Genomic DNA, 26,270 nt, shown 5'->3' on the forward strand with positions numbered 1-26,270 from the left:
TCAAAAGGGACAGTATTTTCGAAGGACATTTATACAGTTACTCAGTTTAAAGTGGATCAACGTAGGTAGGATTCAGCAGGCTCGTCTCCTACCATATAACAGACCGTTGTGTCATTAATAGCAACAATACACTGTCATTACCAGAGATTTTATAAGTTAAGTGCATAGATTTCCCCCCTCTCTCACTGTATGGTTTTGTTCCAGGTTGTAAGCACCAAGGTGGTGTTATTTATGTAAAGAATAAAGACACACACTACTTGCTCTTTCCCATCATGGAAACCTGCTAATAAAAACAAGGTCTCTCAGTTCTGTAGCAGATAACAGCATGTGAAGAAGTTGGCTTCAACAGCAAAGGCTATCTTTCCTGAGCCAGGAGCTATAAAGTGTAGAAAGATTGTACAACTGACATTAAGCCCTTTTGGCAATCAAAACAAACACAGAAGCCCGATGTGTCGATGCGACGTGATGGATGCACGCTGTAACACTACTTGATGGTGGTGACATGTGAGCTACATCCAAAACTTGACATTAAACAAATGACATTTTTATTTCTAATGAACCTGCAAAATTAATTTATAGAATTCTCCCAAATTTAGGTATCACATTTTAAATCTCTAGCCGCCATCCTCCTCCATCTCAGTCTAGTTTCTTAGAGTACCAGTGAAACACTAGTGAAACATTTCAGGTAATTAATCAGAATATTAGTTCTCATTAACACAAATATTTATTGATACCATTTATACAGTAAATTAGGTTGAACGTGAAGTTTTGGATAGCTTGAATTCACCATTTTCTTGTGCACAAAGGTACTCTCTCATTTACAAAAGGGCATTTTCTCTTTGGCATCCATTAGTTTTTTTTTGCCCAGATATTGGCCTCTGTAAAATAGTAAAAAAATCAACTTAGTTTCTGTTAAACAAAACTAAAAGCGATTCCATGGAGAGTGATTGTATGATTACCAAACACATCTGATGTTAAATGTCATTAAAGTGCTGCTTGGTCATCTCTGTCAGTTTGTGCTAATTAAGACAGAGAGGGCTGGGACTTTACAAATCCCAAGAGTCTCATGTGAACAGTCTGCATATAAAAGTTGTTTAGCCTGGTGAAGGGGTGTCTGTGAAGCTGTGGACTTCTGTCGTCTTCTCTTTGCTGGTCAATAACAGCCATCTTTCCAACTGTCATCTTTCATGCTGCCATAGGTTTTAGGAGCTGGCAAGGATCTGAAATAAGCAATATTGTAAAGTGACCTGCAGGGCTTAAGTGGAACACTGCCACCCCCTCTCCCACACAGGACACTGACTCTGCAGGGGCATCACAATTCAATGCAGGCTGTTTCAGGGGACTACTGAGACCAGAGCTCTGCACAGCCGTCAGCACAAGTGTCCCACCCTCAGGATCTCCACAACGTCCAAGTTTTACTGGTCACCAGGTGACTTCACTAACCTCTCTTTGTTAACATAGCTAGTAGAGTAAAAGGAAGGAAAAGACTGTCTCATCTTTTCCAACCACATGGATTATCAACCTTATTTACCTCATTACATTTCAATATTCTTCTCTGAAAATAGGAGTAACAACAGTACCTACATGTTTCATCTATAATAATAAAAGCCGGGGCTGCGAGGGAAGCCTGGGACCCGGGTGCCTGCCGGCAGCCGGGGAAAGGAAGGCCTACTCTTGCACGAATTTCTTGCATCCAGCCTCTAGTGTTATTATAAAATAAGATACATATAAGCTAGTTAGCACAGTGAAACAATAAAAAAGTATTTTATTCAAATTGTACTAAGACTCTAGTGAGAACCCAATAGGACTCTCTCTGTTCACTGTCAAATGCAAAGGTGCGTGCAATTCCAGTCTACCCACTTTCCTATGCTTAAGAATGTTGAAACAGCACTTACCTGCGAACAGGCTGTGCAAGTTTGCTGCGAGGCACTGGAATACCCCCAGCAGAAGGGGCACTGGGTCTGGGCAAGCCACTTCTCATCGCGGTTGTCCCTGTCGGTCTGGTTAGAGTAGTGCTGTTGATATTGCTGGGAGGATTTGCTGGGACTGTGTTCTGAACCATGGGAGGCCCAGGTGAGGAGGTGGTTTGTGTGAGTTGTGTTGTTTCTTGGCTACCAGGAGAACCAGAGCCATGGTTACTAAACGCTTTTACTGGTTGCCGAAGAGCCAAAGGAGATGGCGCTGCAGGGGAGCGGAATTTGCCTGGAGAAGGTACTGTAGAATGGCAAAGAAAAATCAATGTTTTCAGTGGAAACCAAGTGTAAGTGAAACCACTGCTTTATAGAACACTGATGACTGGGCACCAGTACACCTATATTCATGAAAACACTCTATAGAAATACAAAGAATAAAGAATATTTCTGAGCAATTAAAAAAAAGGATAACTGGTAAGCCTTAAAAAAACCAAGTCCTTACTCAAAAAAGGCTGACTACCAGAATGTTGACTAGAATTTGAAATACACTTTCCCCTTAAAGAAACATACATGTAAACTTTTAAAAACATGTTTTTATTGATTTGAGAGAGAGAGAGACAGGAAGGGAGTGGGGATCGAGCCTGCAACCTGGGCATGTGCCCTGACTGGGAATCAAACTGGTGACCTCTCAGTGCGCGGGACACCGCAAAAACAACTGAGCCACACCAGCCAGGGCCATTCATGTAAACTTGCATCAAGCATCTGGTGGGTGTATCTCTAGGTACTATATCACCTACAATGTAACTTAAAATTCAGGAACTAAACATTCTTTTAAAAATGTTTAGTTGTAAAAAAAAAAAAGTTTAGTTTTGCTTCACCAAGTAGGGAAGTTACAAAACTACAGGCTTATCAAAAGATATATGAAGTCACAGGATAAGGATGATATATTTTTCTGGAATGTCAATTCTATTAAGTGGTTAGGACACTTTTAACACAAATAATCCTATATAATAAAAGGCTAATATGCAAATCAACTGAACGGGGGAACAACCAGTCGCTATGACATGCACTGACCACCAGGGGACAGCTGCTACACATAATGTAAATAAAAAAATATTACTTTAACATGCTTTACCTAACAAAAACGCTGGTTTCGGAGAGAAAGGGAGAAAGGGAGAAATAAATCACAGGCAGGTAGAGATCATCCTACTTTCTCTCAACTTCCATTAGTTTGGGGAGAACATGAATGAAGGGAAAGCCTGGGCCAAGGACTTGGTCCTAAAACTGTAGAAAGGGAATAATCTACAGAATTCCAATCTTCTAACTTCTAATCTGTTTAAAGGATACAGATAACAGCAAGGTCTACCACAGTGTTAGGAGGAGAGAAAAGAATGGATGAGTCTGGTCACTGTGAAGAAGAAGGGAGATAAGCCTTAGCTTCAAAACTCCAAAATAGGGGAAAGTCATCTCCTACCATCCTTTCAATAAGGTTTTTGGTACACAGTCTCCTTTCTTCTTAGCTGACCTTACTGCCTGTCTGATTAGACTCTCAAATATCAGCACCTCCACTTAAGATATACTAGGCCCAGTACTTGGTGTGCTCAAATTACCTCTACTTAGCTCCAAAAAACTCAAGTTTGACTGTGTGTCAGAATCCTGAGGAATCATTTTTTTTTTTTTTTTAAAGTATGGAAGCCCCAGGCAGCATATCCAGAGAATCTAGTCTGGAATGGAACTTAAGTATTAATTTTAAAACTATCAAAGAAGCTTTCTGCCAAGATGGCAGAACTGGGAAGGGGCTTAACTCCCTGCTGTAAACACCTATGAAACAGAGTAAGATATATAAAACAGTTTTCAAATATTGAACAACGGACAGCACAGGCCTATAATCCCTGAGAGTTGGGAAAGAAATGTGGCGTGCCCTGTAGTACCTGGTGGTGGGGTGTGTGTGTGTGTGTGTGTGTGTGTGTGTGTGTGTGTGTGTGTGTGTGTGTGGTGTTTTGGGGGAAGGGGGAGAGTTTGGAGACACTTTCTGGGCTACAGAGCGAGGAGGAGGATCCTGAGCAGAACAAAGCTTTCTGGTTAAGAAGACAAAAACTGGAATTGGAGAGGCAGGCTACTTCAAAGAAGGGGGCTGCTCCAGGAGACCACCATAACTCAGTGCAGGGGTCTATTTGAATCGCGGCTGAATGGTGAGCTGTGCGCGTACTGAGGGAAGCACCATGAGACAGGGCAAAGCAGGAATGGAGCACTGTAACCTGAACAGTTCCCAAAGCTCACAGAGGACTAGAGAACATGTGTTTTAACCAGTTAGAGAATCCATTCTGAACATCCAAGACAATCAGGAGATGCTCCAAAAGAAATAAAACTAGCCACAGAATAAAGCTACTTGAAGTCTACTCTAACAAAACTTAAAAACAAGCCTCGAAAGCAAGGGTTAGCAAATTTCCAGCTATGGGAAAGCCAACTGTTTTTGTAAGTGAAGTTTTATTACAACATAGTAACACCCATATATTGTCCATGGCTGCTTTCCAGCTACAAGAGTTGAGTAGTTACAACAGAGATCAGATTACCCACAGTCCTAAAACATTTACTGACTGGACTTTTAATAAAATGTTTGCTGATCTCTGCAATGAAGGATCAAACTGATCTATAAACAACTTCTTGTATAAATCTTTAGTGACCTATAGGTCAACATCATATGGTCTAACAGAGAGAGGAAGGGTATGAGTAGGACAGAAAATATTTGAAGAATTTTCTTCCAAATTTGATGAAAACTATAAACTCACATAATCTAAATAGTTAAAAAAAAAAAGAAAGAAAGAAAAGAAAAGCCCAACCAGGGCAAAAAAATCAGGGAACACCATGCCCAAGGAACATCACAATTAAATATCTAAAACTAAATAATAAATATAAAAAATATTATTAAGTGTGTACATTTTTATGATACACTAGAGGCCCCATGCATGAAATCTGTTCAAGGGGCTTGGCCCTCGCAGCCCCGGCTTCGTCCAGAAGGATGTCCAAAAGGTTGTTGAGCTATCTGGTCTAATTAGCATATTACCCTTTTATTATTATAGATAATCTGTATGTTGCAGTGTTCCCACCACCCAAAGTCAAATCATCTTTTAAAAATCTTAAAAGACCTTTTTTTTAATAAACAAAACAAAACAGAAAACCCCAGAGGAATGAAGATACAGTAGAGCCGTAGTTGGGGATGATGGCTCTTGAAGCAATCATGTCCTGGTTCCCAACACCTGTTACACAGCCTCCTCTGACAGAAACTGAAGATGTCCTCAGGGTCTAAGTACACCTGATTTGAAAATTTCATGATCTTCACAGAAAGTTTTTTTTAAAAAAAATAACCCATATTTTCCTTTCTATAGGGGCCAAAAAATGTGTTTTCAATTCCATTCTCTATAGTGCCACCTTTGTCTCCCTTGACAGATAAGTCTCTACCCAATTTATTTCACCATCTCTTGGAGGATTACTGGATAACTGAGGCTCCTTGTCTTTAATTCCTCAAGTTAGCACCTAAAGGTGGAGCCAGGACCTGCTCCCTCCAGTACCAACTCCAGGAAAGCCATCTTCAGTGCTAGCTTTTACCATAACTGGGAGCCTTTCAACCAGGATTCTGTTTGGGTGGGGACATAGGTTTTAAATAGTAAAGTTCAGAGGAGGACCATGAGTTCCAAAGAGTAATTAGCAGAAGTCTGGGGAGTTGGAGATAGATGGAAAGAGGTCTCACTAAGACATTGTGAGTGACAATCTGAGTGAGGGATGAATGAGGAGTCCTAGGCTTCCTTCTCATGGTGACTGATGTCAAGTGTCTGGTGAAATTAGGCAGGTTATATTGATGAGGATGACAGTGCTTCATTTCTACATGACAGCCTTATAAATACTGCAATAGATCTATAATGTTTTGAGTATCTTACTCAAACCTTATCTTAAAAATAAGCTTTGCAAGAAAGCATCTTTCCCTCTGGAAAAACTTCTGACCATCATTTTAACTATTAATAGTTTTGTCAGGGAAATAGTTATCTACTGAAATTTTTTAAAAATATGAATATCTGCCCAGCTGGTGTGGCTCAGTGTTGACCCATGCACCAAGAGGCCACTGGTTCGATTCCCAGTCAGGACACATGCTCAGGTTGTGGGTTCAATCCCCAGTAAGGGGTGAGCAGGAGGCAGCCAATCGATGATGTTCTCTCTCCTTGATGTTTCTATCTCTCTATCCTTCTCCCTTCCTCTCTCTCTAAAACATCAGTAAAAACATATTTTAAAAACTGAAAAGAAAAATGTGAACCTGACTTGGGAAAATGGGAATAGATGTGTTTCCCTCTTTCTCCCACTAAGTATAATGTAAAACCTTGGGCATTATGTATAAAACAGACATAAGAAGGAGACAACCAAGATGGCGGCATAGGTTAACGCCGGAGTTTGCTGCTTTGAACAACTACTTCAAAAGTGAAACCAAAAAACGGAAGGGACATCACCCAGAACCACAGGAATGCTGGCTGAGTGGAGGTCCTACAACTAGGAGGAAAGAGAAACGCATACGGACACTCAGAGGAGGCGCAGTGCTGAAGTCAAATTCTGAGGTGCGGAGTGCGCGGAGCGGGCTGGCGGCGGAGGGCACGGTGGGCGTTTTCAATCAGGAGGGAGTCGCAGATTCTGAGCTCCAGATACAGGCGAGTCTTTAGGGACCCAGACTCAAACGGGAGAAGCGGGACTGTCTGGCTTCGGTCAGAGCGAGTGCAGCTTTCTCTCCGAGGTTTGCAGCGGGTGCTGGGACTCAGAGAGGCAGAGCCCCTGGGGACAGGACTGAGAGCCGCCATAACTGCTCTCTCCGGCCCACCCTGTTGATCCTGTGCGACCCGCCCCGCCCAAGCCCTGCACAGAGGCATTTGCCGGATAGCCTCAGGCAAAGGCTAGATTAGCACCTCCCTAGAGAACAGAAGTTCTCTCACTGCAGACACAGCTGATTCTCATAGCCACTTGGCCTGGAGGTCAAACCCTCCCTGGTATTAGCTACAACAATCAAGGTTTATAAGACTGCGCACAAAGACCACTAGAGGGTGCACCAAGGAAGCATAACAAAATGCGGAGACAAAGAAACAGGACAAAATTGTCAATGGAAGATATAGAGTTCAGAACCACACTTTTAAGGTCTCTCAAGAACTGTTTAGAAGCCGCCGATAAACTTAATGAGATCTACAAGAAAACTAATGAGACCCTCGATCTTATATTGGGGAACCACCTAGAAATTAAGCATACACGGACTGAAATAACGAATATTATACAGACTCCCGACAGCAGACCAGAGGAGCGCAAGAATCAAGTCAATGATTTGAAATGCGAGGAAGCAAAAAACACCCAACCGGAAAAGCAAAATGAAAAAAGAATCCAAAAATGTGAGGATAGTGTAAGGAGCCTCTGGGACAGCTTCAAGCGTACCAACATCAGAATTATAGGGGTGCCAGAAGATGAGAGAGAGCAAGATATTGAAAACCTATTTGAAGAAATAATGACAGAAAACTTCCCCCACCTGGTAAAAGAAATGGACTTACAGGTCCAAGAAGCGCAGAGAACCCCAAAGAAAAGGAATCCAAAGAGGACCACACCAAGACACATCATAATTAAAATGCCAAGAGCAAAAGATAAAGAGAGAATCTTAAAAACAGCAAGAGAAAGAAACTCAGTTACCTACAAGGGAATACCCATACGACTGTCAGCTGATTTCTCAACAGAAACTTTGCAGGCCAGAAGGGAGTGGCAAGAAATATTCAAAGTGATGAATACCAAGAACCTACAACCAAGATTACTTTATCCAGCAAAGCTATCATTCAGAATTGAAGGTCAGATAAAGTGCTTCACAGATAAGGAAAAGCTAAAGGAGTTCATCACCACCAAACCAGGATTATATGAAATGCTGAAAGGTATCCTTTAAGAAGAGGAAGAGGAAGAAAAAGGTAAAGATACAAATTATGAACAACAAATATGCATCTATCAACAAGTGAATCTAAGAATCAAGTGAATAAATAATCTGATGAACAGAATGAACTGGTGATTATAATAGAATCAGGGACATAGAAAGGGAATGGACTGACTATTCTTGGGGGGGGGGGGAAGGGGTGGGGGAGATGCGGGAAGAGACTGGACAAAAATCGTGCACCTATGGATGAGGACAGTGGGTGAGGAGTGAGGGCGGAGAGCGGGGTGGGAACTGGGAGGAGGGGAGTTATGGGGGGGGGAAAAAAGAGGAACAAATGTAATAATCTGAACAATAAAGATTTAATTAAAAGAAAAAAGAAAAAAAAAACAGACATAAGAAGGCTCTGAAAGGTAGAGAAGAGAAAGACCACCTAGGGACCTTGCAACCTGAGGGATGACATGGTAATGAGTTCCCAAGGTTTTCTTTTTGCCTCCTACATCCCAGATTGGAACTGAAGAGGCTGGCAACCCCGAAAAGCCATGGGGTATAACAGACCAAACAAGTCTGCCCTCTCTAACCAAAGGACTAGAAAAGGAAACTTTCAAGTAATAATTGTTCTACTCCAGCCAAACACCACAGAAAAAAACTGTGGCCTTACTCCCACACATACCAGCAAAGGCCAGTGGGAAGCCTAGACTTCCATGTTTATAAGGCTTAACCAGGCACCACAAAACTCTCTCCAGGGAGAGGTCAGAGAAGGCAGTAATGAGGTGGTCTTCCCCCTCCCCTTGGGTTGGTGCTTAGTGGAAACAAAACTACCCCTACCACAATGTGAGTGAAGACATGGTAGGGCAGCAGAACTCCAATCTTTGCCAGCCGGTCCCTCCCACTTGGGTGTCAACAGAGACTGAGTAGAGAACTTAGGCTTCTATTACCACCTACCAGTAATCCAATAAATTCCTGAGTTATAACAGAAAAAGACATAAAAATAAGATCCAGAATATCATAATACAAAAGTGTCCAGATTACAATAACAAACAACTCATCATACTAAGAACCAGGAAGATCTAAAACAGAATAAAAAGATAATCAATACATATTAAACCATGATGACAGATATTAGAATTATCTGACAAAGATTTTAAAATAGTCATCATAAAACTGCTTAAATGACTAATTCCGAATACTTGAAACAAAAATAGAAAGTCTCAGCAAAAAATAGATGTAAAACAGAATGAAATGAAAATTTTAAAATGGAAAAGTATATTTTAACAAAAATAAAAACTCAATGCATGGGCTCAACAGCAAAATGGAGAGGAAAGAGGAAAGAATCAGTGAACTGGAAGGTAGAACAAAAGAAATTACCCAATCTGAACAACACCAAGAAAATGAACTGTAAAACAACAACAAAAAGAGAGCTTCAGGGACATGGGACTATAACAAAACACTTAACATTTGCATATCCTCAGTGGACTGGAAGGAAAAGAGAAAAAGAGGACAGAAAGTATGTTGAAAAATGACTAAAAATTTCCCACATGTGGCAAAGGACATAAACCCATAAGATGCAAGAAGCTTAGAAAACACCAAAAAGAAAAATCCAAAGAAATCCATGCCAAAGCACATCACAACCAAACTTCTGAAACTAAAGACAAGAAATCAGAGAGAGAAATATTATCTAATTTATAGGGGGAAAAGAATTCTAACCAGAGTGGATTTCTCATCATACCACATAGAGGAGAGAAGAAACTGGAACAATATTTTTTAAGAGCTGAAAAATGTCAACCCGGAATTCTAGACCCAGAGAAAATATAAGAATTAAAGAAAAATCAAGTCATTCTCAGACAAAAGAAAATCAAGGGAATTTGTGGCCAGCAGACCTACCCCAAAGAATGGCTAAAGAAGTTCTCTAAACATAAATGAAATGATTAAAAGGAACCTTGGAATATATGAAAAGGAAGAACAGGGTAAACAAAAATATGGGCAAACACAACAGGCCTTTTCTCTCCTTGAGTTTTCATATGTAAAGAGAGAACAAATAATGAATATCAGTAATGAAATAGGATATCACTAGTTGCTAAAGACATCAAAAGGATCATAAGGGAGTACTATGAACATTCCTACAGACATTAATTTGACAACTTAGATGAAATGGATCAATTTATCAAAATGAACAACTACAACTCAATTGATATGTAATAGATAAGTTAAATGGTCAAATCACTATTAAGGAAATTGAATTTGTAATTAAAAAACCCTCCAAAAAAGAATCTTCAGGCCTGGGTGGTTTTACTGGGAAATTCTGTCAAATGTTCAAAGAAGAATTAACACCAATTCTACACAATCTCTACAGGAAATAGGAGGAAACATATTTCAGTTCATTTTATAAAGAAAGTATTACTCTGATATCAAAACCATAAAAACACAGTATCAAAAGAGAAAACTACAGACCAATATCCCTCATGGATATAGACATAAAACTTAAACTATCAGCATATAGAACTAAATGACATAAAAAAATTATATATCATGATTGACTGGGGTTTATGCAAGGATGCAAAGCTGGTTTAATATTTGAAAAATCAATGTAATCTAACACAAAACAGGCTAAAGAAAAATCACATGATAAATCTATTGATGTAAAAAATGCATCTGACAATATTCAATAATTCATGATAAAAATTCTCAGAAAAATAGGAATGCGGAAACTTCAATTTGATAAAGAGTATCTACAAAAAATCTATAGGTAACATTATACATAACTAGAGGCCCGGTGCACGAAATTCGTGCGGGGGAGGGGGGTGTCCCTCAGCCCGACCTGCACCCTCTCCAATCCGGAAGACCTCAGGGGATGTCCTACTGATGGCTTAGGCCCGCTCCCCGCCTAAGCCATCAGTAAGTGATGGGAAGGAGCCACCCCCATCATCCCGCTGCTGCTGCCACTGCTGGCCACTGCAGCTGCCAAGGTGTTTTCATAAACATGAACTCCAGTCCCTTCATCACAAAAAAATGACAACTTTCTTTAGGCATTTTCAAGATGTCTCTTTCATAGGATATGGCATTTCTTTCTTTTTTTTTTATCCTCACCTGAGGATATTTTTCCATTGATTTTTAGAGAGCATGGAAGAGAGAGGGAAAGACATAGAGAAACATCAATGTGAGAGGGACACTTCGATTGGTTGCCTTCTGCATGAGCCCTGATCTGGGCTCCAGCCAGGGAGGAGCCTGCAACCTAGATACATGGCCTTGACCAGAATCGAACCCAGACCCTGCGGTCGGCAGGCCGAGGCTCTATCCACTGAGCCAAACCGGCTAGGGCAGGCTATGACATTTCTTAGCCCCTCCAGCAGCAGACCTTCGTTTTTTTCCTGCAGGAGTGAGGTAGAAAAACCCTAGATCACCTTCTTGGGTTCTTATTACACAAGTTACCAAGAACACTGCGAGTGGCGTTACGGGAGCTTAGCCAATGAGCAGTCAGGAAAGGTGTTTCCTCTGCAGCTCACATGCAGAGGCGGGACTGCTGAGGTGCTGGCTGGCAGGCCCTGCTCCGCCCTGCTCTGTGAGCCTGCACCATCCATGGCTTGCCTCATCACGCAGCAGTCCCCTCCCACCCACCTGCACATGTAGCCTCCTCCTGAGCGGGTGTGGCTGTTACAGCATCCTGGCTAATTTGCATATTATCTATCTATATCTATATATCTATATCTATAGATATAGATGATGAAAGACTGAATGATTACCCTCTAAGATTCAGAACAAGACAATGACGTATGCTCTCACCATTTATTCAACACACTGCTGGAAGTTCTAGATAATAAGCAAGAAAAGGAAATAAAAGGCATATAGATTCAAAAGGAAGAAACTTTCTCCACTGTTATTTACATAGAAAAAATCTACAAAAACAACTTCTAGAAATATTCAGTTCAATAAAGTCACAGGATGGAAGATTAACATACAAAATTGAGTGTATTTCTATATACCAGCAATAAATGTTCAGAAATCAAAATAAAAAATGTAATACCATTTGCATTGTTCCCCCAAAAGAGAAAAGAAATATTCAGATGTAAATTTAATAAAAACGAACCTCGGCAAATAGTATAAGATAGGCGCAAAGATCAAATGAGTAATATGTGTGTAAATTGTGAGTAAATATAAAATATTACACAAATTGTAAGACATATCACATCCATGCCTTCCTTATCTAAGGAATATAGTGCCTTTCAGCCTCCTGCAGCTGAGTTCTCTGTAAAGATATGCAACAGTGTCACTCGGGCAGTCTCCTAGGCTGCTCTTATAAATTAACTAAAATATAGGGATTAATTAATTAGGCTCTATTGCCTAAATTAATTATGACAGTAGACTATAATTTCCACTAACAAGAACTACACTTGAGGCCATGGCTGGGTAGCTCAGTTGATTAGAGCATCATTCTGATATGCTAATAAGGTTATGGGTTTGATCCCTGGTCAGGGCACTACAAGAAATAACCACTGAATGCACAAATAAGTGGATCAACAAATTGATGTTTCTCTCTCTCAAATCCATAAAAAAAGAATTACACTTGATTCAAGGCATAAAATAAAGTGTTATCTGCTCTGGGCAAGAATTAGAACTCTATTTATAAAACTCACATGTGACTAAGAATGCTAACCTTGGTGTCTAAATTAAGTCATCTCTAAAATGCCAGAGTGGGTGAAATGAGGATTCATATTTTTAAAATATTCATTTTTGTCTCTAATAAGCATTTAATAAAAATCATAATAGGTTTGCTTTCTGATTAAGGTTTAGATAACTCAGCAGGCACTTAAAACAACTCTGAAATGGAGAAATTGGGTAAGTAATGTACTATTTTTAACTTGATATTCACTAAATATAAAATGTTATATAAATATATCCTACATGTATCTAACAATATAAAAATTAGACACTCCAACTGGTTGTCTTCACAACATGTTTACAAACTATAAATTATATTAAGTGTATAATTTTAAGGAATATGTAAACATTTAATGAATACATATAGTTTGCAATAAAAATATACACGTGAAACACAGGCCACTATGACTAAAGGGGAGAATAACATTTATTAAAATATATGTGCCTTTCACCCTGGCCAGTGTGGCTCAGTCAGCGGGAACTGTCCCATGCACTGCAAGGCTGCTGGCTCAGTTCCCCGTCAGGGCACATGCCTGGGTTGTGGGCTCGATTTGAGGTAGGGAGCATGTAGGAGGCAGCTGATACCTCTCACATCGATATTTCTCCCTCTCCCTTGCCCTCCAAGAATCAATTAAAAATACATGTGCTTTTCAATTATTTAACAAATAGAGAATAAGGACAAAAATACTTCCTTGTAAAATATCCCTCACTATATTACATCATCTTAGTTACTCAATGGTCTATGCCAGTGGTTCTCAACCTTCTGACCCTTTAATACAGTTCCTCATGTTGTGGTGGCCCCCAACCATAAACTTATTTTCGTTGCTACTTCATAACTGTAATGTTGCTACTGTTATGAATCGTAATGTAAATATCTGATATGCAGGATGGTCTTAGGCGACCCTGTGAAAGGGTTGTTCGACCGCTAAAGGGGTCGCGACCCACAGGTTGAGAACCGCTGGCTATGCACTATCAATGACATTAACAGGTTACTGACATAATGACTTAAAAATAAGTTCTGGTTGTGAAAGAGCATAGAGATGAAGTAAATACGATTCTCTCATTACAAAGTTAAAAATACCCTTTTTAAAAGAGTTACTAGTGACTATTCCAATCTCTCTTTTTTTTAATTTTTAATTTATTATTTTTAGTTTGTTTTTTCAATCTCTTTTTCTGTACAGAGAAGAGGTTATGGGGAGGTTATGGCTCTACCCTTTTTCCTTAACTTGCCACAATCAGAGATCAATTGAGCAAATAATCAGGGAAGTCAGGAATTGCATCCAGGTCTCCCTATTCCCAGATTGGTATTCTTTACTGGACACCAAAAGAGAAACACCTCTGGGAGTAGACAGAAATTAAAAAAAAAAATTTGTTATTTTTTTTTTTCCATTTTAATTTTCAACTAGACAAAAAGTTTATTTGTAAAGCTACTATCCTAGGCAGGTTTCATAAGATATGGCATCAAGTTGTATTAAATTTGTAATGGCTGACAATCATAAAAAAATAAAAACAAGGCATAGAAACCTTTGATTTCTTCTCCCGTCGGTGTACATGACTCATCATTATGTTTATAAGCATAGTTATCAAGAGAAAATTTATTAAACATAAGAGAAAGAAGAAACCCCTGGAATGGGCTTCACTAGCTTTCCTTCCAGACATGAAAAGACTGATAGATATAAATAAACTAGAGGCCCACCTTTCGTGCACCATTGGGGGTCTGTCAGCCTGGCTTGTGGGGATGGGGCTGAAACCAGCTCTCCGACATCCCCCGAGGGATCCTGGATTGTAAGAGGGCAGTTCTCTGGTGACACACCCAGGAATTGGGCTTCCTCCTCTTTGGTTCCGGGTGTATCACCCGAGAATAGCAGCTGCCAAGTCACCACAGCTGAGCAGCTCCTGCGTTGAGCGTCTGCCCCCTGGTGGTCAGTGTGCGTCATAGCTACCGGTTGGCCAGTCGCTTAGGCTTTTATATATATAGATAACCCACCAGAAGCATTATTCACAATAGGCAAAAAGTGGAAACAACTCAAATGTCTATCAATTGATGAAAAGATAGACAAAATTTGGCATATTGTACAATGAAGTATTACTTGGCAATAAACAGGAACAAAGTACAAATATATGTTACAATATGATAAACTTTGAAAACATTATGCTAAGGTAAAGAAGCCAATCACAGAGATCATATATTGCAAGATTCCATTTATATGAAATGTCCAGCATAAGTAAATACAAAGCAACTGAAAGATTAGTGGTTGTCAGGGGCCGGAACAAGTGGTGATTGGGGAGTAGCTGTGAATACACATGGTGAGGGTGACGAAAATCTCTAACATCAGACAGTGGTAATAGTTGCTAAATTTTGTAAATAAATCAAAACACTGACTTGTATACTTTAAAAGGATGCATTTTAAAAGTATGGGAGGGATAAAAAAGAATGAAATATTACCATTTGCAGCAGCATGGATGGACCTAGAGCAGCCGTGGGCAAACTACGGCCCGTGGGCCGGATCCGGCCCATTTGAAATGAATAAAACTAAAAAAAAAAAAAGACCGTACCCTTTTATGTAATGATGTTTACTTTGAATTTATATTAGTTCACACAAACACTCCATCTATGCTTTTGTTCCGGCCCTCGGCCCTCCGGTCCAGTTTAAGAATCCATTGTGGCCCTCAAGTCAAAAAGTTTGCCCACCCCTGACCTAGAGAGTATTATGCTAACTGAAATCAGTCAGTCAGAGAAAGACAAACACCACATGATTTCACTTATATGTGGAACATAAAGAACACAATAAATGAACAAACAAAACCGAAACAGACTCATAGATACAAAGACCAAACTGATAGTTGCCAGAGGAGAAGGAGGTTTGGAAGACTTCGTGAAAAAGGTGAAGGGATTGAGAAGCACAAAATGGTAGTTATAAAACAGTTATGGGGATGTGAAGAACAACACAGGGAATATATTCAATCATACTATTATGAATATATTATTATGGTGCTAGGTGGGTACTGAAAATATTAGGGGAAACACTTTGTGAAGTATGACTGTCTAACCACTATGTTGTATACCTGAAACTAATACAAAAGAATACTGAATGTTAACTGTAATTAAAATAAATAAATAAATAAATAAAAGTAGGAGAGGGGAATAAATAAATCCCAAAATAAGCAGCCATATATATATATATATATATATATATATATATATATGTATATATATATATGTGTGTGTGTGTATATATATATATATGTGTGTGTGTGTGTGTATGTATGTATGTGTGTGTGTGTGTGTGTGTATATATATATATATATATATATATATATATTTATATATTTTTTTTTATTTATTCCCCTCCCCTACTTTTATATATATATACTAGAGGCCCGGTGCACAAAAATCTGTGCACTTGGGGGGGAAGGGGGTGTCCCTCAGCCCGGCCTGTGCCCTCTCGCAGTCTGGGACCCCTCGGGAGATAACGCCCTGCTGGCTTAGGCCTGCTCCCGGGTGGCAGAGGGCAGGCCCAATCCCTAGGTGCAGCCCCTGGTAGGGCTCAGATTGGGGAGTTGGGGCGCCGCCCCCTATCATGCACAGAGGAGGGCAGATTGGGAGGTTGCGATGCCACCCTCAGTCATGCTCAGGGTATGGCCGATTGGGGGGTTGGGGCACCGCCCCATCACACTCAAGGCAGGGTCGATGGGGAGGTTGCGGCGCCACCCCCGTCACGCACAGAGCAGGGCCCATCAGGGCGGTTGGAGCTCCGTACCCTGTCACGCACAGAGCAGGGCGGATCAGGGGGTTGGGGTGCCACCCTCTATCACCCACAGAGCAGGGCTGATCAGGGGGTTGGGGCGCCACCACTGTCACATTCAGTGCAGGGCCAATGGGGAGGTTATGGCTCTACCCCATCACACACAGAGCAGGGCCCATGGGGGGGGTGGGGTTGGGGCGCCGCTCTCTATCACCCACAGAGCAGGGCTGATCAGGGGGTTGGGGCGCTGCCACTCTCACACTCAGGGCAGGGCCGATGGGGAGGTTATGGCTCTACCCTGTCACACACAGAGCAGGAACCGTGTGTGTGTGTGGGGGGGGGGTGTTGGGGCGCCACACCCTGTCACACACAGAGCATGGCCAATCAGGGGGTTGGGGCACCGCACCCTGTCACACACAGAGCCGCAGGGCAATCAGGGGGTTTGGGCGCTGCCCCATCACGCTGATCCCGGTGCCGGGAGGCCTCTCGGCTCCGCTGATCCTGGTGCTGGGAGGCATATCAACCTTTTACTATATAGGCTAGAGGCCTGGTGCATGGGTGGGGCTGGCTGGTTTGCCCTGAAGGGTGTCCTGGATCAGGGTGGGGGTCCCCACTGGGGTGCCTGGCCAGCCTGGATGAGGGGATGATGGCTGTTTGCAGCTGGTCACACACCCTTCAGGGTGGGGGTCCCCACTGGGGTGCCTGGCCAGTCAGGGTGAGGGGCTGAGGGCTGTTTGCAGCTGGTCACACACCCTTCAGGGTGGGGGTCCCCACTGGGGTGCCTGGCCAGTCTGGGTGAGGGGCTGAGGGCTGTTTTCATGCTGGCGGGTGACTGAAGCTCCCAACCCGCTCCTTTTTTTCTTTTTCTTTTTTATTCTGGGCCAGCTTTAGCTCTGGCTCCAGCTCTGAGGCCTCTGCTGCTGAAAGCAGGTATCTGATTTGTCTGGAATCTATAATCGAAACAATGTATAACTCCAGCTCTGAGATCCCGGCTCGCTGAAAGCAGGTTTCTGGGGTTTTGTTTAGCTTCTATAATTGTTACATAGTTGCTTAGAGTTGCAGCTCAGAGGCCTGCAGCGGCAGGCGGGGAACATTGGTTTCCTCCATCACTGAAGCAAGCAAGCCTCATGTTCGCTTCCAGCTGCCTGGCTGCTGGCCGCCATTTTGGCTGGCAGTTAATTTGCATATCGCCCTGATTAGCCAATGGGAAGGGTAGCGGTCATACGCTAATTACCATGTTTCTCTTTTATTAGATAGGATACACACACACACACACACACACACACACACACATATATTTTAATCCTTACTGGAGGATATTTTTCCATTGATTTTTAGAGAGAGTAAAACAGAGAGGGAAAGACAGAAATACTGATGTGAGAGAAACACATTGATTGGTTGCCTCCTGCACGAGCCCCGAACAGGGCCCAGGCCGGCGAAGAGCCTGCAACTGAGGTATGTGCCCTTGATGTAATTGAACCCGGGAACCTTTGGTTCACAGGGTGACACTCTATCCACTGAACCAAATTAGCTAGAGCAGCAGCCATATTTTTAAAAAATTTCCAAAAACAACAGATGAGGGAGCTCTAGAGCTGTAAAATTAGAAAATCTTAAATCAAGCTCTCTTTCTAAATGTTTAGAAAAACAAATTTTGCAGAAAAACCAGCAACAGAAACAGATGGAGGCTAAATTTCACATCCTATATAATAAAAGCCTAATATGCTAAGTTCTGGTTGTCTGTTCAACCAATCAAAGCATAATATGCTAATTATATGCCAAGGCCACTCAACTGTTTGCTATGACTTGCACTGACCACCAGGGGGGCAGACAATCCAACTGGCAGGTGAGCTTGCTGCTGGGGTCTGGCTGATTGGGACTGAGCAAGACGGGCCGGACATGCCCTGGAGCCCTTCTGCAGTCCCTCCCCTGCTGGCCAACCTCTCACGTCCCTCCCTGGCCCTGACCCTCTCCGGCCTTGATCGTGCACCGGTGGGGGTCCCTCAGTCTGGCCTGCGACCTCTCACAATCCAGGACCCCTTGGGAGATGTCAGAGAGCCCGTTTTGGCCTGATCCTGCAGGCCAGATATATAGGTATATCATGCACCAGGCCTCTAGTAATATTATCAGAAAAAAGAGAGAAACAAAATAACGCTGCTAAGGAGTTGACCCACGAGCTGAATCTGGGCAACTGGAGGCTTCTCACTGCCTCCCGTCCTTGGAATGTGCATTCCTGCTGATCTTCGCTCCCCCAAAAACCTGCTCCAAGGATACAGCCTTGAGACAGAAATGTGAGTCCGTGACTGAACCCAGTTAAGGCCTCCTGTGTAGTGACTGAGCCCAAGTAAGGAATTTCTGTGTAAACTTAATGTTCTGGTGGGTGGGTGTGGATATTTGGAGACCGGCCTTGTAAGGAGTTCCCTGCCACCTACCAATCTGGAGTGGTCTGCCTCTTTCTTCAGTCTCTCCTTGCGCTCTACATAAGGGGTCTAATTTCAGATTACATCTGGAAAGTTCATGAGGAGGTTGCAAACCAACACATTTCTATTAATGCTGGAAACCTGCCAGAAATCATGTCTGTCTGTCTGTCTGTCTCTCTCTCTCTCTCACACACACACACACACACACACACACACACACACACACACCAGTAAAAATTCAAATCTAATATTTCAAATTCTAAAAACATTTAAGAAAAGTATACAAGCGATAAAAGAACATCATATATCAAGATAGAAAACAATAAAAAATGAGGTGAAGGAACACAAAAGAATTAGACACAAAATAAATAATTTCAAAATAAAGTCTAAAGTAGAAGGAACACTAGTCAACATACATAACAGATAATACTTTACAAGACACAGACAATAAAAAGAAACTTTAAAGAAAGATGAAGAGGATTAAAGAAAAGGCAACAGATATGGAAGATAGACAAAAAAACACCTAACCTGTGTCTAATAGGAGTCCCCACAAAAAAGAAAACCAAAGCAAGAGAACAAAAGTAAAAACAATAATTCAAAAGAACTTGTCTGAAATTTAAAAACTCCAAACTAAAAGAACACATCACATATCTAAAGAAATGAACTCAGAATGGCCAACAACACTAAGAAATATTCTCTAAATTACTGAACATTAAAGGAAAAGAAAATATTCACTGGACATCCAGATAAAAAGACCAAATGACTGTAATAGAAATAATTCTTTATTCCTGAAAAAATGGAATAATATATTTAAGATACTCAAGGAAAGAAAATATGAGCCCCAAATTTCATATCTAGATAATGATTTTCAAAAAAAAACACAAAAACAAAAACAGACAAGCTGTCATTAGTATGCAAAAATTGATAAAATGGATACTGTTCTCATAACTCTTTAGGGAATCTACTATAGAGTGAGCTTCAAACACAGAAATTGACTGAGACAATAACATACAGACTGATGGTAAGCATAAAATATATATTTAAATGTAGAGCTAAGACTAGGTGAGTCATAAAGAAAAGTATGTAACAGTGTGGATACAGTATAACTGTAAAAAACAAGGAGCAAGCGTATGCAAAAAGTTTTATAAACTGTCTTTGGTAATCATATTGTCTGGTTATCATGCTAATGTTATCTTCAGAAGATTAGATGGGATAAAATATGGGATAAAACAAACTATTAAATGTTATTCTAATTCTCTATGTTGCCAAGAGAGAGGATTCCCAGAGCAGGATAAAGGAGATAAAGGTGTAAGTTGAAAAAGGTTAATTAATTACCCTCAAGCCCTTGAATCTGAACAGGAAGTACCAGCAAGAACTTAAGACATTCAATCTTAAAAAATACACAAATCTACACATATATTTACTAGCTCTAGAAACTGAAAAGACCTAGAAACAATGTCCAACCCAGTAGCAATGAGCATAGCTAAAAACGTAAATTACAGTACTGAAATACCATTTCCTACCAAAAAGCCAGGACTTTTTGGAGAAATGACTAAATCTAGGTCTATGGCGACAAAAAATATACAGGATCTCGAGCATATCTTATCATACCAGTTAGCAGAAGTTATCAAAAACTAGTAGGGTGAGTTAAAAAGGTTGGAAAGTCAACTTGAAGAAGCTTTCACCAAAGATGAAAGAATATTGAGAATGAACTGAAACACACAAAAAGTTTAAATGTGTAAGTTCATAATGATACATATTTAAGAAAAATATTGGTCACCTTTGGAGAATGATAGTTTGCCAATGGTAAATAGAAAGACAAGCATTTATTCTGAATTTCCTAATGAAACTAAGCCATTTAATGACTAAAGAATAAGTATTTTGACAAATACTTATACAGTATTTTGACAAATAAAAAAAAGGAATACTAGAATTGGAATGATCCGATTTTGTAATACAGTAGCCCCTGCCCTCTCTGTTTTTGTTTGTTTGTTTGTTTTTGAGGCTTCGGTTACCCGTGGTCCTAAAATATTAAGTGGCAAATTCCAGAAATAAACAATTCATAAATTTTAAGTTGCACGCCATTCTGGGTAGTATGATGAAATCTCATACTGTCCCGGGCTCTGTCCTGCCTAGGCCATGAATTATGCCTTTGTCCAGTGTATCCATGGTGCATCCACTTGTTAGTTACTTAATAGTTTCAGTTATTAGATCAGTTATGAGAGAGAGATAGAGAGATAGATATCTGGCCAGAGTATAAACAATTATTGCGTTTGGATCCAAGGGATACTCTCTAATTCAGCTTAAGCTAACATTTTAAATCCTGTCACATACCAGTGTCTGTTTTTCAATTGGTTCATAACTTACAGTGTAAAATGATCATCTCCAAGCCACAATGCCAACCAGAAAATCAGAGATTAAACAAAATGAAACAAAACAGAGCAACAAAACCAAACACACACACACACACACACACACACTTCTTGCCCTTTACTAAATTAACTAGACATCTGGAGTGCCAGGAACTAGGAGACTGAGTGTTGCTGACATCTTATAGAGTGGGCGCAGTTAGGTGGCTCAGAGTCACAAAAATAATGTAACCTCTATAGGCAAAATTTTTTAAAAATCAGCCAGAAGTTATGATTCTCTTAACCTAATTCATAGTAACATAAAATATTTAAGTAAAAATTTTTTTTAAATATATTTTATTGATTTTTTTTTTACAGAGAGGAAGGGAGAGGGACAGAGAGTTAGAAACATCAATGAGAGAGAAACATTGATCAGCTGCCTCCTGCACACCCCCTACTGGGGATGTGCCCGCAACCAAGGTACATGCCCTTGACTGGAATCGAACCTGGGACCTTCCAGTCCGCAGGCCAACGCTCTATCCACTGAGCCAAACCGGTTAGGGCTTAAGTAAAAATTTATAATTATTTAAACCTACCTGATCCCAAAACACATTATGAAGCAGCTTACAGAGAGGCATACAACAAAAAAATTTATATAAACTTAAAATCCTCTATATTTTTATTGTTATATAGGAATCTCTTGCTCTGTTTAGACACCACAATCCTTTCATGCCCATCTATTTTTACCCACCTCCCACACCTAGAAATACTACATACATACATATATATATATATATATATACACACACACACACTAGTGGCTGGTGCACAAAATTTGTGCACTCGGGTTGGGGGGGGTCCCCCAGCCTGGTCTGTGCCCTGTCACAGTGCGGGAGCCCTGCAATCCACTGCCCCAAAGAGGTAGGCCCCATCCACCCATCTTGAGCTCCTCGATGGATTGCCCCAAATAGGTAGGCCAGAGCCGGGGGAGGCCCCCGCCCCCATCCCCGACACTGCAAATCCCTGCCCATCCGCGCCTGCTGCGCATGCAGCCCACTGATCGGTCATTACGTGACGGCATCCCAACCAATTTGCCTATTACCCTATTATTAGTATAGATAGTCTAAGATCCTCAAATAATTTCTATAGGGATTCTTTTTTATAATGATCCCTAATAATTGTCTTCTTTTCCACCAAAAGACCATACTCTACCCAGTCTAATTTCTGACAGTGATACCAAAAGATGATCAACCTCTGATATCCAAACACAAATACCCACACCTCCTAATTTTCTATATGAATATTCTCTTTCCTTCAAATTCTATTAAAAACTATTCTGAAAAGTATACTTAATCCACCAAATCACTGCTAAAACTTTTGCATCAATGAACTTGCTAAAACATCTATTTCAGTACTTTTGTAACCGTATTAACAAAATCTTTTTTTCAACAAAGCAAATCTCAAACCTCCTCTTTAGTGCTTTTTATCCTCCTTGTATAACTTTGTTCTTTATTGAGCTCTGAAGTGATAGGAGACCCACATATCCTGGATAGAAGAAATATTTTTCCTCACTGCTGATATGTTTTCTGCCCCACTTCCTCTGAGGTTTCTATTCATTCTTATTACTGCTGGTACAGCTGACCCCATGCTCTTTCTCCTAACTCGGCTTCTTTCTAGCTGCCCAGACATCCAATCTCTTGGAACCAATGATAATTTGGTGTCCAACCTTCATATATTTCTTCAACTCTCAGGTTTTAAGAATACAGAGCTACCACTCCATCAATATTCCAAACATTATCAGTTAATCACAACATTGTCAATTTAAATTATAATGTGAAAGCATTCCCATTTCATCCTACAGAAAGTCAGAAGAAAAAAAAGAAAGTCAGGAGAAAAAACATTACATACAAAATGTATGTCATTTAGCTCATTTTAAAGCATTTATTAGTTCATCTAATATTAAGTTAAAACAATGACCCTCAGTTTTAGGTTAGTAAGGAAAAGATCAATTCTCTAATATTAAATGCTATGTACCACTTATTCCTTTCAGAATGGCATCCTGCCTGGCCAGTGTAGCTCAGCGGTTGAGCACTGACCTATGAATCAGAATAGCATCCCAATATATACCTCGGTAGAAAATGAGTTTATCCAAGTAACAGAGAATGAATTAACATCATTTTATGATTATTATTAAAAAACTAAAATGTGGCCTACAGACATCAATGACTCAGTATGCCAAAAGGTATAAGATTTAACTAACCTGACCATTTCCTGAAATTTAAAACTTAGTAAGAGGCTGTAGTTACCTCTTTTTGTAGATGAAGTTTGAAGCAACTGTTTGGCTTTGAGGGAAGTACGAGGCAAATTTTTCAGCCTTTGCGAAGCTGTTGAAAAATAAGGAACTGTAATATTTGCCTGAAAGAACAAGATAAAGGCTATAGCTTCTGTAAACTTGAATATTTTAATACAAACTTGAAAATTTATCAAGACACAGAAACCATAAGGTGAAAATATGTTAGAATCCTGGAAGCAAAGAAATTGTAAAGTGATGCTTAGTGAATTAAATTGGAAAGAGAAGGGATGAAAATCTTAGTACAAAGTACATGTTTTCAGAAATAGTTTCTTATAGATGAGAAAAACCTATGATATGTAAACTGATCAAAATATCAAAGAGAAATCAAACCACCAGCAAACATGCTACAGATGCAAAGAACAGAAAGCTAATTAAGTAAAAGTGATGAACACAAGCACACAGTAGAGAATAAAATAAATGTAGTACTTGTTCAAGGCAAAAAAAGCAGACTTCGGCAAAGCAATTCTTGTTAGACAAATTGCCCTAACATGAAACAGTCATTCTCATACTCAAAAAGGAAAAGAAAACTCAGAACCAGGCAGGTCTTCAACGGAGTCACAATCCAATGCCTTTCATATGTTCAACAGCATCTTGTGGAATACAACTAAGTTGTACTTTAGGATTTGTGTAGCAAAATATCTGGGCTGTGCACATATGCATATGGGGTGGAAAGAGTGTAAGTGTATGTGTGTGTGTGTGTGTGTGTGTGAGACAATTGAGGGGTTTGGAGGAGAGTCAGAGCATCTGCTTTTTAAAGTGATCAATGAGGAGTTCTAAGCTTTCTTCAAAACTCCGAATCTATTAATTGCAATAAAACTCTCAAAATTGGCATGTAAGTAGCAGCCAGAGACATCCACAGTTATGGTTCCAATGAGCTGATGAGTCCCACACCTACCAGTGCAAGCAACTATTTAAGTGGCTTTAAAATTTCAATCAACATGAAGTCAGATTTGAGATACCTCTAAGATCTATCTATCTACCTATGTATGTATCTATCTATCTAAATATAGACAGATAGATATAGACAGATAGAAATCTGGCCAGAATATAAAAATCATTGGGTTGAGAAAGGGAAACTTGATATATCATCAAAGAGAATTAAGAATCAATATTTACTCTTTCTGATAGTAAACATTTTAAAAAAGTAAATGTATTTGATTTCATATTTTATAGCACTCCACATTTTTGTAGCTAAGTAGTATTGTATGCTAACTTAAATATTACCAGGCAGACTAGCAAAAAATTCTCCAGCCCTAGCCCTGGCTGGTGTGGCTCAGTTGGTAGAGCACTGTCCCATGCACCAAACGGTCATGGGTTCGACTTCAGTAAGGGCACATACCCAGGCTGTAGTTTGATCCCCGGTCAGGGCATGCACTGGAGGCAACCAAATAATGTTTCTCTCTCACATCAATGTGTTTTCTTTCCTCTTTCCCCCTCTCCCTTTCTCTCTCTCTAGAAGTAATGAAAAACATAGCCTTGGGTAAGGATTGAAAAAAAATTCTCCAACCTAAAACAATCAACTTTATAATGTATTACCTCATATATATCCCACAGAAATACAGGATGCTATATCATCACTGAATATTCTTTTATATATTTATTCACACATGCTTCCAACCATTTATATTTTCATTCATTCATTCATTCATTCATTCATTCTTTAAAATAATTATATGCTTTATTCCTGATACTATTTTAGGTACAATGGATTCAGTAGCTAACTACAGACAAAGTTCCTACTTTCAACTGCTAATATTCTAGGAAAGGAGAAATAGATAATAAACAAAGAGTAAAATAGTTGCTATGGAAAAAATTAAGTAGGAAAGGGGGGCAGGAAGTAGGAGACAAGTTGCAACTATAAATAGGGTGATCAGGAAAGATTTGCTTAAGATGACATTTGTGCAAAGATCTGAAGGAAGAGAGTCATATAGGTACCTGGGGAAAGCATTCTAGACAAAAGGAAAAGCAATGATAAAGGACCTGAGAGGTAGGAGTGCCTAGGAGTGCCCCTAGTATGTTGGAAGAATAGGAATTAGGCCACTGTGACTGCAGGGAGTAAATGAGGACAAATGGTAACCAACTAAATGTATGCTGGCAATCCACAATGTCTATTAACCATTACATTTTTATATGAGGGGTTAATATCAAATATCTTTAATCAACTGTTTTAGAAATGTTCTACTTAAATAACTATGATGATTCCAACAGATCTTATTTATCCCTCAGGTTTCTGGGATGATGTCACAGTGGCATCTATACACAAGTGAAAACTGTCGGATGGTAATATGAAGAATCAGACTGCAAGTATAATCAGTCAGTATACTCTAAATTTGCCTAATAAAGACAGAATGTAATGAACAATTTTCATAGGATACCACATAGTCACATGTTATACAAATAAGAACAAAAATTAAATTTTAATCTGAATTATCAATCTGAAATTTGATCAATTTTACAAATATAAAATCATTTTTAAATGACAACATGTAATAGTTAAACTGAGTCTCCAAATCTTCCTAATAAAATTTAGTGTTAGTTGCTTTAAAATATTTATGGTTTCCCTGGTTCCTCTTTTAATCCTCCTATATAATAAAAGACTAATATGCTAAGTGTCTGACCGTTTGACCAGTCGCTATGACACGCACTGACCACCAGGGGGCAGATGCTCCGACCGGTAGGTTAGCTTGCTGTTGGGGTCTGGCCAATCGGGACTGGGCAAGATGGGCCAGACAAGCCCTGGAGCTCTCCTACAGTCCCTCTCAGGCCCTGATAGTGCACTGGTGGGGTCCCTTTGCCTGGACTGTGCCCTCTTGCCATCCAGGACCCCTCGGGGGATGTTGAAGAGCCAGTTTTGGCTCGATCCCCGCAGGATTATTTATATAATTTCAAATTAGCAAGACCTGAG

The 26,270-nt window shown here is 40.1% G+C and overlaps 1 protein-coding gene across 2 annotated transcripts in view; it reads right to left on the minus strand.

The window, feature by feature from the left end:
• Window positions 1-705: 705 nt before the first annotated feature.
• SLAIN2 (SLAIN motif family member 2) overlaps window positions 706-26,270 on the minus strand; it is a 72,426-nt gene continuing 46,861 nt past the window's right edge. Inside the window, exons 7-9 of one of the 2 annotated variants that reach the window (XM_081097656.1) lie at window positions 23,319-23,396; window positions 1,896-2,214; window positions 706-1,220 (exon numbers count right to left, since the gene is read on the minus strand). In XM_081097656.1, the coding sequence (XP_080953782.1) occupies window positions 1,154-1,220; window positions 1,896-2,214; window positions 23,319-23,396 (464 nt within the window). In that variant the 3' untranslated portion in view covers window positions 706-1,153. The remainder of the gene's footprint in view (window positions 1,221-1,895; window positions 2,215-23,318; window positions 23,397-26,270) is intronic. The other variant, XM_081097657.1, reaches the window with a different exon arrangement.

Source organism: Myotis nattereri (genome assembly GCF_964212035.1).
Source record: "Myotis nattereri genome assembly, chromosome: 1".
Lineage (NCBI taxonomy): Eukaryota > Metazoa > Chordata > Mammalia > Chiroptera > Vespertilionidae > Myotis > Myotis nattereri.